This window comes from Pezoporus flaviventris, unplaced genomic scaffold, assembly GCF_033815535.1.
Source record: "Pezoporus flaviventris isolate CSIRO_AGI_PZ_B2104156 unplaced genomic scaffold, CSIRO_AGI_Pfla_v1 ptg000030l, whole genome shotgun sequence".
Taxonomy (NCBI): domain Eukaryota; kingdom Metazoa; phylum Chordata; class Aves; order Psittaciformes; family Psittacidae; genus Pezoporus; species Pezoporus flaviventris.
In genome coordinates, this window is record NW_026892578.1 from 2,617,010 (window position 1) to 2,631,226 (window position 14,217).

At 44.6% G+C, this 14,217-nt stretch overlaps 1 protein-coding gene across 8 annotated transcripts in view; it reads left to right on the forward strand.

Moving 5' to 3' along the window:
- CRACDL (CRACD like) overlaps positions 1-14,217 on the forward strand; it is a 65,816-nt gene that overhangs the window by 22,137 nt on the left and 29,462 nt on the right. For 4 of the 8 annotated variants that reach the window (XM_061459695.1, XM_061459702.1, XM_061459701.1 and 1 more), the window contains exon 1: positions 274-424. The exons of 3 other annotated variants lie outside the window; for them this stretch is intronic. In XM_061459695.1, coding sequence (XP_061315679.1) covers positions 393-424 — 32 coding nt within the window. In that variant the 5' untranslated portion in view covers positions 274-392. Of the gene's footprint in view, positions 1-270; positions 425-14,217 lie in introns of those variants that run through there. One more of the 8 variants, XM_061459696.1, reaches the window with a different exon arrangement.

The window sequence follows — 14,217 nt, forward strand, 5'->3', positions numbered from 1 at the left end:
TGCAAAGCCAAGAGCAACTTTTCAGCAAGCCTGTGACTTTCCAGGAAGGACCCAGCTTACACTTCCTGAGCAACATCAGCCTCCACTAAGAATTCAGGTCAGGATCTCCCTGCTTGTTTCCTAGCAACTGGGGGATACTCGTGGTTTCTCCTCTGACTGACTCCTCCCGGGCGTTAGATACCGAGATCACTTGGTGAAGGGATCAGAGCAGTCCTAATAACTCATTCTTCGGGAAGCCAGAGCACGGCTGATGAGCTATAGGGTGCACTATCCAAGCCGAACCTAAGCAAAACTCTATGCAAACTTGAAAGCGCCTGTGGTGTTTGTGGCACCATTTAAATGTCTGGAGACGTGACAGATCCCTTTTGAAACACCAGTAGCCTTTTTGTGTTATGTTGAATCTGGCAAACAGGAGCGTACGCAGGTAAGCAGCTGAAGAAAGTTTATGTCTAAGTGCTTTAAAGGTTGTTTTCCTACAGATGTAATGCGTTTCTTGGTTACACAGATGCATAACATTCAGTTGCGGGAGTATTGGCCTGCCTTTGTACTTATTAAAGTTTCATTGGATGGTAAGTAAAAAAGTTAAGTGGAAAGATGAACTGTCTTCTCCAGTTCCTTTTGGTGCCTGTTTATAAAGTGCTGAAAACAACCTCTGAACTTCTCTAGTGATTTTATTGTAGGATTAGCTAAAGAGAAATCCTTAAGTGATCAAGAGTTACCGGTTGCCACACTCGCTGCAACTGGCTCCCCACAGCACATTTACAAAATGGGAAGCAGCAAGTCCCTCTAATTGTGTATTGTCTGCAGAGGCAGGCAATCATTGCCTCTGGTTGGTAACACAATGGGATTTCTTACTGCTTTTTTGTTTTCCTTTGATAAATTACAAATAGAAACCCTTTGACAAATTTGAAATTAAAGCAATGTGCTGTTCTAGAAATTAATTTAGGAAAAATAAAATGGTCTTTTTTCTGCTGTGGCCTTCTCTACTCACAGATGGCAAAGATGGTGGGAATTATCCCAGAGTATGTCTGTATTTAGTGCTGGTACAGGGCTGGCATGGTAGTTTTCTGAAGGACCACTCCCCACAGTAAATACACTTCTCATGTTTTGAAAAACATGGATTGCATCCACAGCCCAGGTGGATCCGTGACATGGACTGTATCCAGCTGAATACAAACTGTTTAACTTGCATTTTTCAGAAGTTTATAAACAGTATGTTTCAGCTCTTCATTGATATGATTTGGTACAGCTCCAGTTAACTTCACCAGAGGCCTGACAAATGACATCAGCCAAAGATCTGGCTGCACATCTCTTGGACAGGTGCATTGCAAGGATTTTTGCACAGGAGGCTGTAGTGGTAGATTCTGAATAGGGACTTAAAAGCCCAGAGTATTTGTAAGCCATATATTTTAATTATCTCTAATATGTAGCTGTTAAATTTGAGTGCTGACTCTAAGGCATTCAGGAGCTGATTTCTTCAGAGAGGCTGAGTAAGTGCAGTTTCAATTGATATTTTCCACACTTAGTATTCAGAAAAACAATTCCCAGAGTCTCACATTGCATACCTGATACAGCAGCTGCTTTTCAAAGTGTGCATGTGCAATTTGGTATCCCAGGCTTTTTTTCTCTATCATACACATGGGAGAGCACAAACATTGATTGCTAGGACCCACAGCATATATGTCCACTTAAGAAGAGAGAAAAAATCTGTACCACAGCAGGATCGTTGTGCAGTTCAGGATGTTCTTTATTACAAAAGGTTCTCCCAAGTGTGTAACTTCACACTACTGTGTGTTTAGGTGATGTAGGGCAGAGAAGGAGACATACCTGTTTGAGGAGGTGCTTCACATTTCATTTAATTGTTCTGGTCTCAAGGTCAACAACTGAGGAGACAGTTAACAGCAGAAACCTCTTTAGTCACTTTGATCTAGCTTTTCTAGTAAAGCAGCACCCTCAGACAATAGCGTGGGACCTGAGAGATTAAGTTGTTCAGCACTCTGGGATCTTACTGATCTTTCCTCTGTTCACAAAGCCTTATAGTGTCCTCTTATTAGTGCTTTTCTGCCGGAGCTGGGAGCTTTGCTAGACATGGAATTCCCTGCCATTTTCCATGACTCACAAATATTTTTAAAATGTCTGAAAAAAAGATGTGAAAAGGAAGGGGGCCCCTAGGCAAAGAGGGTCAGATTTTCCTCAAGCTTGAGCTAGTACATTTGCCAACTGCATGTAAAAGGCAAAATATTTTCCCATTACACCTACACCAGAGATGCTCTGTACGAACACAGATGGCTGGGCCCTTGCAAGTCCAGCCAAGGGAGCATACGCTGGCACTTTGGGGTTTGAAAAGAAGCTGGAATGGATCCTGTAGTCTGATGTTGGCAGCCAGCATCAGTGATCTGGGTGTCTGGACACCCAGATTTTCTTGATGATAAATGGCTCAAACGTGTCCTTGGAGTAGAGGATGAGCTAGAGGTGGAAGGTGAATGCTTTCCTCTCTGCCGACCTGTACAAGTCTAAGTAGGAGCTGGGGAGCTTAAATCCAAGAGTGACCTTTGTCTCATCTAGCTATAGAGGCCTCCTGGGATCCAGTGTCCTGCTCTGAGTATCTGGCTGCCAGAAGAGGTGAGGCTGTGGTGGGATGGATGCAGAGAAGGGTAAAATGGCCAGGATATTGGAGAGCTTATCTCTGGGAAGAAATTAAGGTGCCATGTTTGGCTTTGCAGATAAAGGCTGAAAGCGGAGATGGCCATCTTCTCTCAATACCCGTGTCAGGAGAGAAATGCTGCTTCAATTAAAGTATTGCATTGGTACAAAAATAAAGAGCTATAGACTGTTCATTTTGACTAGGAATTTCTAGCCATCACAGAGTTCTGGAATAGCATTTCAGTCAAAGTGATGGGAAAAAATGGAATAGTTTTCAAAATAAGACTTTAATCAGCCTGTGAAAGGATTACATGGAGCGTTTGTTCTCCCCTCTGGTAGCATGCCCCAAAGTTTTATCCTGATACACCTGTGTGAAGGGCAAAGATTGAAGTGTACCAAAACATACCATTCCTTGGGACTGAGAAAACTGAAAAAGTTAAAGCAATGAGTGGAGCAACTGGGAAGGGGCTGGTAGGTAGGAGGTGTCTGATAGTGATAGGTCTTGCAAAAAGTCAGCTAAAGAGCCTTTGTGGGAAAAATGATTCATCACTGACTTTGGACCTGCCCATGGGATCAGTAAAAGACAAAAATGCTGGGATGCTTCAAAGGTACCATGGTTATTTTAGAAGTGAGTTTTGATTTGTTGTTGTAGTTAACTCTGTAGACACAGATTTGTCACCTGCTTCATAGAACTATAGAATGGTTTGGGTTAGAAGGGACCTTAAAGCTCATCCAGTTCCAACCCCCCTGCCATGGGCAGGGACACTTTGCACTAGACCAGGTTCCTCCAAGCCCCATCCAACCTGGCCTTGAACACTGCCAGGGATGATGCAGCCACAGATTCTCTGGGCAACCTGTGCCAGTGCCTCACCACCCTCAGAGTGAAGAGTTTTTTTCCTAATATCTAATCTAAATCTACCTCCCCGGGAAAGCAAGCAAAGCACAGCAGTCTGAGGCAGGGAGTCCTCTCACCCAGGGGTGGTGAGATGGCCCTGAATATCTGTGCTGTGCCTGACAGACAGATTGCTCCTGAGTGAAACCACTTCAGTGGTTTTACTCTGCGCCACCTGACTTCATTGGGATCACGGCAGACCCACAGGAGGTGAGAGGAAAGCCCACACAAGCAGTTTTTGCTCGCACAGCTTTGCTTCCTGAGGTTTAATTAGAAATGCTGTGCTGCCACCCTCTCTCCCAGTGGTCGCCCTTTTGCTCCCCATGGGGAGGTTGAGTGCCTCTGTGCTCCTTTTCCTGCATCTGGAAGAACATAGTTAGATTTTTCTAGCATCTGAATTCCAATGCCATTTAATTTATGATTACTGCAGTACATTTTGCTGTGCTTCTTTGAAGCAGACACAGCTCAAGTACCATAGAGTCACGTGTAAGGGTGATGGCAGATGAGAGCTCTTTATGTCGTGCTGGATTTCTGCAGCTCATTTGTGCTGTATTTGTCAAATTGCAGGCAGGAAATTTTTGAATTAATGACAAATATTTCCCAACAGGAGTTAGTTAAGTGCCTGCACATGTTAACTTAACCATAATAATCTTGTCATAGTCATAAATTAATGACCTCCATCTCATCAGGCTGTTGAGTATTGAAGTAAAACATTCATGGTATACTCAAAGAAGAGAGCCTGGGGACGAATAGGATAGGTCTCCAAATGGGTCTTTTCTTTTTTATCTCTTTTAGAGATGATTTTCAGGTTCCTGTGTAGTCTTTGGGGATTACTCAGCATGCAGGGTAGGATGGTGGGGATGGGAATGCAGAGCACCTAACCATGAGCTGTTAGGTAACCCTGGCTTCCATCTATCCTCTGCAAAGAGGTGTCTCCTCAGAGTGAGGTGGCTTAGACCTATTACTAGCTGAAGTGTCTTCTTTTCTCCATTGCCTAGAGGGAGATGCAGTGACGGATAAAAGGCATGTTAAACTAGCGAGGTGTTTCACAAGGAAAATGCTTCTCAGGTCAGAGGAGGATAGAGTAAATTTCCTTAGGAAATTAAACCTGAGGAGTAGCAGCATTATATAGTGACGTTTATCACCTGTCCTCCTGCTCTGCTTTGAAGATGAAAGTGCTGCCGGGGCTAGATGCACAGTTGGTATGACACTGTGACTGGTAGTATATTCTGCTGCTCTGGATAGATGAGGAGCAGTAGCCCTCTCAGTGACTATGTCCCTTACTGTAATAAACACTGTCAGGGAAGGTTTGAGCTCTCCAGTGCTGTCCTTTCTTGTACTTTCTCCAGTCCCCTCTCCTGATTTTATTCTGCATGTGATATTTTTGCATATAATCTTCTGAATATGTGAGCACACATGCTCACTTGTCCTGGACAGATGGGCATGTGCAAATACTTTCTCCTTTCCAGTCCAAAGGAATGAGAGAACTTGTGCAGGTGATGTAGGCACACTAGAGAGTTGGCTCTGGACTTCTGACTAAGCAGCAGTAAAAACTATTAAGTAGCATTCAGGGTACTGACATCTAAAAGTCTGCAAGTCTGAAGCGCCAGCTGGAGGTGAAACATGCAGCGTGACTAGCCAGAGGTTGTTTTCACTGAGGTTATTGCTGCAGGGAAGGAGCACAGGGGGAAATGAGAATCTGAACAAGTGGCAGTTCTTTCCATTTGATCGTATGCTTGTTTTGGAGCATAGAGTGTGGCTTGGAACACAGACCAGCAAGTATATGGCGAGAGAAGAGCTACAGGAAAATATCTTCTGAATGGATAGTAAGAATGAAAAGTTTTCAAGTGTATGTCATGAGGCAGTAAATAACAAAAAATTAGGGCTCTTTTGTGAAATCCTGATGGTATTTTCATTACAGGCTGTGGAGGAAGGTTCTGAGCAAAGATGAAAGAACTCAGCAATAATATTTATTGTGGCATGGTCAGAAAACAACCTTCCAGCCTGTTCATGTAAGAAATTATTTGGGTTAGGAAGACTGTCCAACTTAACTGGACTCCCCCACCTGAAACCCCTGCAGTAGTCATGTGTTGCTGTGACCTTGCATTACAAATTTTGTGCTGTTTTTCTGGAAGTGATCTGAGTGGAGGAAATAGGAAGGAGCCCATGGCTCACCTGCCTCCCATCCAGGCTCATGAAAACGATTATCCATTGAAAGCCAGAGGGACTGAATTAGGAAGGGTCAAAAGAGGCTAAACAAGGTCCTTTCCAATTAAAAGCCTGCCACGTGTACCCCTTCAGAGGGAGCCTCGTACAGCAGTTAGACAAGAGGCTGTTCAGCTTTGCATTTGGCCTCTGGGGTTTAATGCAACAGGAATGTGGAATGTGTTTACAAGGTAGCGGTTATTGCTGAAATATGTGAGCGCTGGTGCCTGGGGAAATTTCAGAGGACAGAGATTGCACTGACAGTGGCTGTGTCTCTTGGACAGTCCATGGGATGTTGGGGAGGGTACTGGCCTCTGAGTCTGCAGTCAGAGCCCTGCAGAGGGAATGCAGTGGAAGATGCTCCCCTTCTCGACCACCTCCCACTGCCTTCCCACAGCTGCAGTTGGTTCTCACTCCATCCTCACTGCTCCTTCGTGCTAGTATGACCCAGGAAGGCAAACCCATCCTTGGGCTGAAGACATGGCTTCTTGTTATACCTGCATCCGAGGTGACTCCAGGTTAGTGCACAGCTGCAGCCGGTTCGGCAGATCGGCGTGGGCTGAAAGGAGGCAAAGCTGAGGGAACACTGAGGACTGGGCCTCTGACGGCACCTTTCATGAGCAGCTCCTGGAAATCAACCTGCTGCTATGTTCTGGCTAGTCTCAGCTGGTAGGCTGGTGTATCTCTGCCTGGAAGGGCTCAGGTTTCTTTTAGAATATTTACTTCATTCTCTTTGCATTCCCTACTTTCTTTGTTCTCCACTTTAAATATCCACTATTAAAACTCTTCCGCATGTGGTTCATAGATACTAATGATTATTTTATCCTTCCAGCACAGGAATTCCCAAGGAACTGGGAAAAGCCCAGTCTAGTCTTTTTAGTTCATGCACTTTCCCCATCAGCTTGTGTTTGGCCAAAGCAGACTGTATTTTTTGTCACACATAATGGCAAAGTATTTGGAATTAGGCCTGGGATATAGCTATAGACTATGTTTGGATTAACATGACATTTTAAAAGATTTGTCATAAACTTTTAAAGAAACCTAAACTGAAATGACACTATTAACTACACAACACATTATGGACCTGAGAGTTAAATACTCCATGAAGTATAGATGGGCTTAGAGAGGATGAAAATTGGGTGAAAATCGGCACTGATGTTAGCGGTTGCCTTCATTGTTTGGTTAACTTGGCCCACTGAGTTTTCTTCAGAACAGCAGATAAAGCTGAATACGGATCTTATTCTGGGTAGTTCTAAGCACTTTCTGCATCTTAAACCCCCATTAGCCTCTGCACTGTACAAGAACACGCTTACAATAGGCTAATTGAGAGGGCAGCAGGTGTAAGTGCACTGTTCCACAGGGCTCGCTGTGGTTCCAGGTGAGTCTTATTCTTCCTTTGCCACAAAGTGAGTGTGTGTGTGTGTACATAGTTATATAGACAATTTACTGTATTCATGGTTCCAAAAAGCAAGGAAGGATCAATGAAAGCCCTGTTACAGTTCCTTGAATTTGAAGGCACTGAGACTTTACAATAACGTTGATATTTCTACTCATTCTGAATACCAAAAGACCTGGTATAGTTATTTCTGTGAAATAGCTTCAGGAATGTTCCCAGTGCTGAATTCAAGGATAATTGCAATTGTGACATGTAAAATCAAATGTAATTTTGTTCTAACTAAAGCAAGACATTTTACTTTCTTTTCTATTGCTTTGCAAGGAGAGGCACAGTGAATTTTTAATACTTCACTGACCCTTGACTCTGAGTGACGTTAGCCTGCTGCTGTACAGAAAAGATGAACTTCTGCAGAACATTATTAGCCAAAGTACTCTGTGAACACTCGGTATTATTTAAAGGTACAGACTGCGCTTCTGTCAGTGAAGATGGCTAATAGAATCCTAAAACTCGGGTAGTATGTCAAGCTGTTTGTGTTCCTAAATATAGTAGAGGATAGCTGGTAGGGTGCTGGCCGAGGGAGGTCTTGTGCCTTTGTGTAAAACAGCTCCACTTGTATTATCCCTGCATGCTGAGAAAGAAGAAAGAGAGACAGTGTGTCTTTATTACTCTAACAAGTCGTTTAATAATAATGCTTGGTAGAATAGATCTCCTGGCTCCTCTATTAAATCACAAAAAAATAGGGAACTGAAAGCATGAAGAAAAGGGTTACTCCATAGGAATAAGACATTTCACATGAGTTTGCTTTATTCTTTCACTAATGGAGCTACCCCTTCCCCCCCTTTAATTCTTATGTATGGCTGTTTGGTTTGATTTGTTGTTGTTGTTCTGGTTTTTCTTCCTATTTAAAGAAATCATGCAAGATAAGGCTTTTCTCCTGAACAAAATATGACCTTTGACAAAGTGTATACCCTCAGGTTACTGAGCCCTATCAAGGAAGCAGAGTTCCTTTCACCCTTCTGGGGAACAGCCTATTCCCTGCCCTATCCGGGATATCAGACTGGGCAATCCCAGTGGTGCCTTCTGAGCTCTTAGGTTTGTGTCTTCTGTTGCAATGTGCTTTTTTGAAAATAAAACCCAAAAGCTCACCCTTCAGAAGCTGCTTGGGAGGAAAGTTTATTTTATGGAGTGTTCCTCGCCCCTCTCAGGAACGCCGGGGGGAAGGAAGGTCAGTCAATTCTTGGAAAAAAAAACAAGCAGGTAGAGAGAGCAGGGTTCCCCCTACACACTCTCCCAGTTCATTGGACATGCGTTGTGCTTGTAATAGGGAAAGGAATGTGCTGTTGGCAGGGGCTCAGCAGAAGGGCTGGTGAGGATCTGACACGAGGATCTGCCCAGCCTGTGGGGTAACAGGGGCAGATGCACGAGAGGAGGGTTTGGTCTGTTTAGGCAAAGGAAAGCGCATGCTGCCCAACAGCAGTGAAAGAAGTAAGTGAAAACAACCGAACCCCCAGAAAATGCATTGAAAGGCTTGGGAAGATGCACCTGCTGCCTCTTCTGCTTTTCCTGTCATAGCCTGTGAAGTCCAACATGCTGGTCATAGCAGTTCTCACCCTGTTTGCACAATGGTTCAGAAGGGGTGTCCATGCAGTGAGCTATATCTTATCTCCCATTTCCGGTATTCCATTTAGCAGGTCTTTCATTACTTGACATCCCTTGATGTCTCTTCTATCAGTGATCACAAGGACACTGGGCACCACCTTATGCTTACACAGGATGCAACAGGGGATTTGAGCGATAAACGTGAGTATTGCAAAGGAAGGGCTGCTGCAAAGAGATAGTAGTATGTCAGTGGTTACACGTAGCTGGTCCCTATGCCACACCTTACTATTCCCCTGCCGCCAGTGATGTTGGAGGTGGAGTAGCAGCAAACTCTGGCACAAGGAGCAGCACTGGAAGAGATGATGTGTTGATGCAACTAACTTTTTTTAGTAATTTCTGAGAGAAAGGGCAAATCACTCACAGCTAGCTTTGTTCATTTTGACAGTGGCTGGGAAGAGGATGGGAGGATCCCTAAAAGGTAGAGTTTTAAAGGGGAGGGCACTGACTGTTTCAGGCTGGATGCTAGCCAGGGAGGGAGTGCTGGTAGCAAACCTACTCACAGCCAGCCCTGCTCTAAGCATGAGGAGTGGCACATGAGCTCTAACCACATCGTCGTGGTTGCACAATATACAGATTTTCTGATAGCATGACAGCATGCTATAAGGGTGGGTTGTGGTAGCCAGAGAAAAATGTCCGCCACAAGGAGGGGAAGAAAGCCTTTTACTAACCAGTAATGCAGGGAAGAAGAGCAGTGCAGAAAGAACCTGCACTCTGCTAAGTTCACTATGAGACTGATGAAGATGGATATTGAACTGTCATGTTTTAGACAGCAAACCATTTGTGAAAATGCCACATTTTGAAGATGATGTCCCCATGGATATCAGTCAGTGTGAACAAGTAGGCGCTAACATCATCCACACTAAATTATTACCACAAGCAGAGAACACATGAAGTCAGAGGCTTTGCAAAATAATACTTCCTGTTTACTGATTCAAAGCAATTGAAAATGGAAAGAGATGATTGTTTGCCCAACTTTGAAAACAAAAGGCAAGGTTGTATACAAAAATTGACAGGGTGTTTTTCTTCTTGGTTTGTCAAGAAGATTATCTCTGATATTTTATATTGATTTGGTAGAGGAGAACAGTGCAGTTTTCTCAGAAAATGTCTTCTCTGAATAAAAGAGTTTTAATAATTCAAAAAGTATGGGGATGCATCTAGAATATGTACAGAACCTGTGTAGGTGCTGACATGATAGAAGGGCAGGGTGGCACTTCAATCACACTTCTGGGACTCTAGATAAAGCTCCTAGGATGGCTGTGTGTATGTAAGTGTGCGCTCAGGTGCCTTTGTTCATTTGATTTTAAAGTTGGAGACTGAATAAAAACTGAAACCTGTGCTCCTTTGACATAAAGAGAAGTCTGGAGCAGGGAGATGTATGGCTTTGGAAACGGTGTTGCAGTTGTTATCAAATTCTCCTGTCCCTCTATGTGAGCTTTTTGGATGTGTTCATACAAACTAATTGGATTCCCAGAGACCTGCATCTCACTCATGTGGACACTGCTAAATACCTGGGCTCATATGTGCAGTTCCTGCTCATGGGGAGCACTTCACTATGCTTTCCTAGACCTCCTGTTGCAGAAGGGAAGGGGAGAGAGGAGAGGTTTATCTTAGTAACATGAGCTCAAGATGATAGATGACTTCTGGAAAGGATTTTATAATTGGGCATGTTGTGAGAGATTTGGTTTTGGCTAGGCTCACGTGTTACCACTTGGGAGCACTCAAAGCAGTTTGAGAGCTTGAAGCGGGGGTTGATGCTGGGATTTCTGTTAGCAGGAGAAGGTCAGAGCAGAGAAGTGTTGAACAGCAGGGTTTCTGGTGCTGTGCAAATACCTCTCCATCACAAGCTTCTTACCCTGCTCTCCTACACTTCCTTCTACCACACCCTGTTGTGCAATGTCTCCAGCAAACGGTCTCTCTTAGTTGAGCAGAGATAAACCTTTGCTTGGGAGGCAGGTGATCACCGCACGCTTTTGGCCCTGTGCTGTGCCAAGGCGTGGTGCCCTGGGGCTGCTCTGGGTGGTGCTCTCACTAATGCACCTTCTGGAGAGCTGGGCATCTCCAGAGGTGTGCAAGCTCTGCTGGTGCGCCTGCTGCTGGCAGGGATCGCAGCAGGCACCCTGGGCTTGCTCCCTCTGGAAACTTTGAGCCGTCCCTTTTCTGCCATCCATGTGACAGGCGAAAAGGACTACGTGGCTTGTGGGTGGTGTCTTTACTTCAGGTGAAGTCTTCAGGGGAGGGATGGATAAGGAAAGGTTTGCCTCGGTCTTTGCCCCGGTGCACGTCACCAACAAAAATGTTAAACACTGCTGGTCCCAACACCAACCCCTGAGGATCACAACTCCTCCCCTGCCCATCCTTCCTGAAGAGCCTGTATCCTTCCATTCCAACACTTCAGTCATTACTTTATCTGCTAGAAATAGAGTATTCTTAACAGAAATAAAAGGTGTAAACTTCTGTAGTTTGGTTCAGCTGTGATTTTTTGGATACACACTTTTGAATGTACTGACATTTTAGAGGATAGGAAGGGGAATAAAACCCCATTGCGTTGCCATATTCTCTCTCTATTCTCTGCACTGATCTAGTCTCAACAGTATTCCTTGTATCTTAGCTCATCTCGAAAGGGCATGGAAAGGAAGAAAGAAAGTGGAGAAAGCCTCTGCTGGGAGAAGTCCAATATAGAAAAAGTACTGTTATAAGCTTGGGTAATATTTAGCAATTTATCATCTGGCATTTTGGGCTTATAAAATCTCATAATAAATTGATAAAGCATGTATCTCTAGGAGTCTGCTGTGAAACAAACCACACATAAAATACAAAGGAAGCAGAGGAAAAGTGTACAAGTATTAGCGATGTGGTAAATCCTGCCCTTGCTAACAGGGGAGAAGTGATGCAGGCTGCTCCTCTTGGTTGTGAATCCTGCTGAGTCTTCAGATCACAGGATGATTTAACTTAGTGACGGACTTCAGTAAATCTTGGGGCAACTGGAAATGAGAAAGATCAGCAACCATGTTCCCCAGACGAGCCTCCAGATCAAGCACAAGTGGACAAGAATATCACCCATGTCGGTGGGTGCTGATTCAAAGCTGCTGGTTTTTTATCAGCATTTTATTGAACTTACAGGCCATCAGAGATTGTAAGCAAAGCTTTGAGGAAGAGAAAATTTAGCTCGACAGCAAACAGTCAATTCTCTGTTTGCGTCACAGAAGTGACAAACAGTTACAGTCACACCAGGGGTAAACTTTGGCCTCTGGGTTTTTTTGTTGTTTCTCCTCTTAAATACCATGTTTTAATCAAGTCTTTCCCATGATGAATGTATTAATACTGGATGGTTTGTTACAAACGCTGAGGAAAAAGCCTGAAAGATTGATAAACCTGCTTCAATGTATTGTTAAAATAGGTCATACTGAATGAAAAAAGGGAAGCTATAGATAGGACAGTTGTCTGAGTTTATATATTTGGGAAAGAAAATAGGGTGGGTGGTGAGCAGGTGAAACCCAATATTTCTCTAACAGTGTCCAGCAAAGGAAGCATTTAAAAGGAAAAATAACTTTCCCCCATGTCAGTAAAGATGTCATAAGAAGTTCTAAGATAGAAGTAAATGTGGTTATGTACATCTAGGTTTGGTGGGATGCTCAGCTGGGCAGTGCTCTGCTTGCAGAGTAGCACAGAGGGGTCTCTGGCAGTGCACAGGGATAAGTGGGGGCCAGTATCTCTTGGCACTGTGATGGGATATTGCTCCAGTGGAAACCATCACTTGGCAAAACACTCAAGCAAGTGGCTAAGTGTCAGCTTCAGTATTTGCTTAAAATCAAGGTTTGCTAAAAACTAACCTGTTGTCTTTCAAGCATCTTTCTGAAAACCCGACCAGCACACTGCCTGCCGAGGGTTTCACAACTCCTTCCAGTCCTTTCTGCCACCTGCTGACCCTCTCCTGCTGTCCTCAGGGTAAGGAAGCGGGTGCCCATTCATCCTCTGATGCAAACAAATCTCCCTTTGGTGATAGCAGCCATAAAACTCCTCCTGCACCCTTGGCACTGATGCCTCGTGTTCCTCGTCACAACGCATGTTTACACAACATAGTGGTTGTGGTGGGGTCCTCTTCCTGTGCCTCAGCCAGCGTGGGCTTGGAAGAGTCACATCAAACCCTGGGCTTGGACTGGAAACTGGCCTTCGAACTGAACACCTGAGGTATGTCCCTTCACAAGCTCTGGGCAGTGAAAGGCCCACACTGTTCCTCGATCCTTGTAATTGCATGATGAGTCGAGATGCAGGTTTTATAAAAGCCTTAGAGTTGCCTCACTGCAAAAGCAATATTGCCCACCTGGCCCAAACTTCTAGGGTTTATTTGCTGTGATTTAAAATAACCGTGGGCCTGCTGGGGACATGAGAGTCTCTGGGCTCCTGCACAGGAGACAGAGGCCGCTGCTACTTGCACCCAGTTTTCTTCCACCCTGCCTACCCCTGACCTCCCCCTTGGGTCACTTTCTGCTTTTCTCCAGAGTCATCTTACCCGGATGACCTTCCTCCCCACACACCTCCTGGATCTCTTCAGCAGGCTACTCACAGTGAAGAAGCCACCTCTTTCCAGCTCTTCCCACAGGCAACACTGGGGAGCCGTACAGGGATGGCTCTGGCAGTGGTGGTGGGACTTGGTGTTACAGAAATTACACATGCCAGTAGCCGTAACAGGGTTTGACTCTAGGTTCATGCTGAATTGATAAGATGAAAGAGAGATTCCTCTATGCAGGTAGTTTTTATTACTAGAGCTATAGTTTGAGCTGGGTGTCTCTGAAGAGTGACCTTGAACAAAGAAATCCAGGGCAATTATACCCTTACAATCTGAATTACCCACTCATGCAACAGTTCAGACCAATAGTAATATCAGGGTCTGGGGTCTTCCCATTCTTTGTTGGGTCCTTTCATTGTATCTAGGTGCGCCATTTCTCTTCTCCTATCTAAGGTTGCAGCTTCTGCTAATTAACATAGCTTCCTTATCTTCTGGCTTGGACCGGTTGTGGGGCCTTCTTTTTCTTAACTAGGTAGAAGTACAACATGTCTAGATGAAAGTTCACAGCTTGTGGCCTAAGGCTTCAGCACATTTAGCTACTAATGCTGTGCAAGTTATGCTAAACAAGTTGTATATAAGTAGTAGGCCAAATCACAAAACACTGGCCAAGGACCTGTCTCCCCACAGGCTAGTGCTCCAGCCTTGCTCCCTGTGCTGCACCCTTGCAAGCGACATCCCCAAAAGCACAGTGGATCTGAGCTGCCTTCCCCAGGTCTTGGGCACTTTTTGAAAAGACACCTTAATTCATAAAATAACCTTAGAAACCAGCAAAAACATGGCAGAGCTGAAGAATGGCTGCATGAGGTCAGCAGGGGAGTGAGGACCTTGCTTCAAGATGCGTGGATAGCAAGGAGA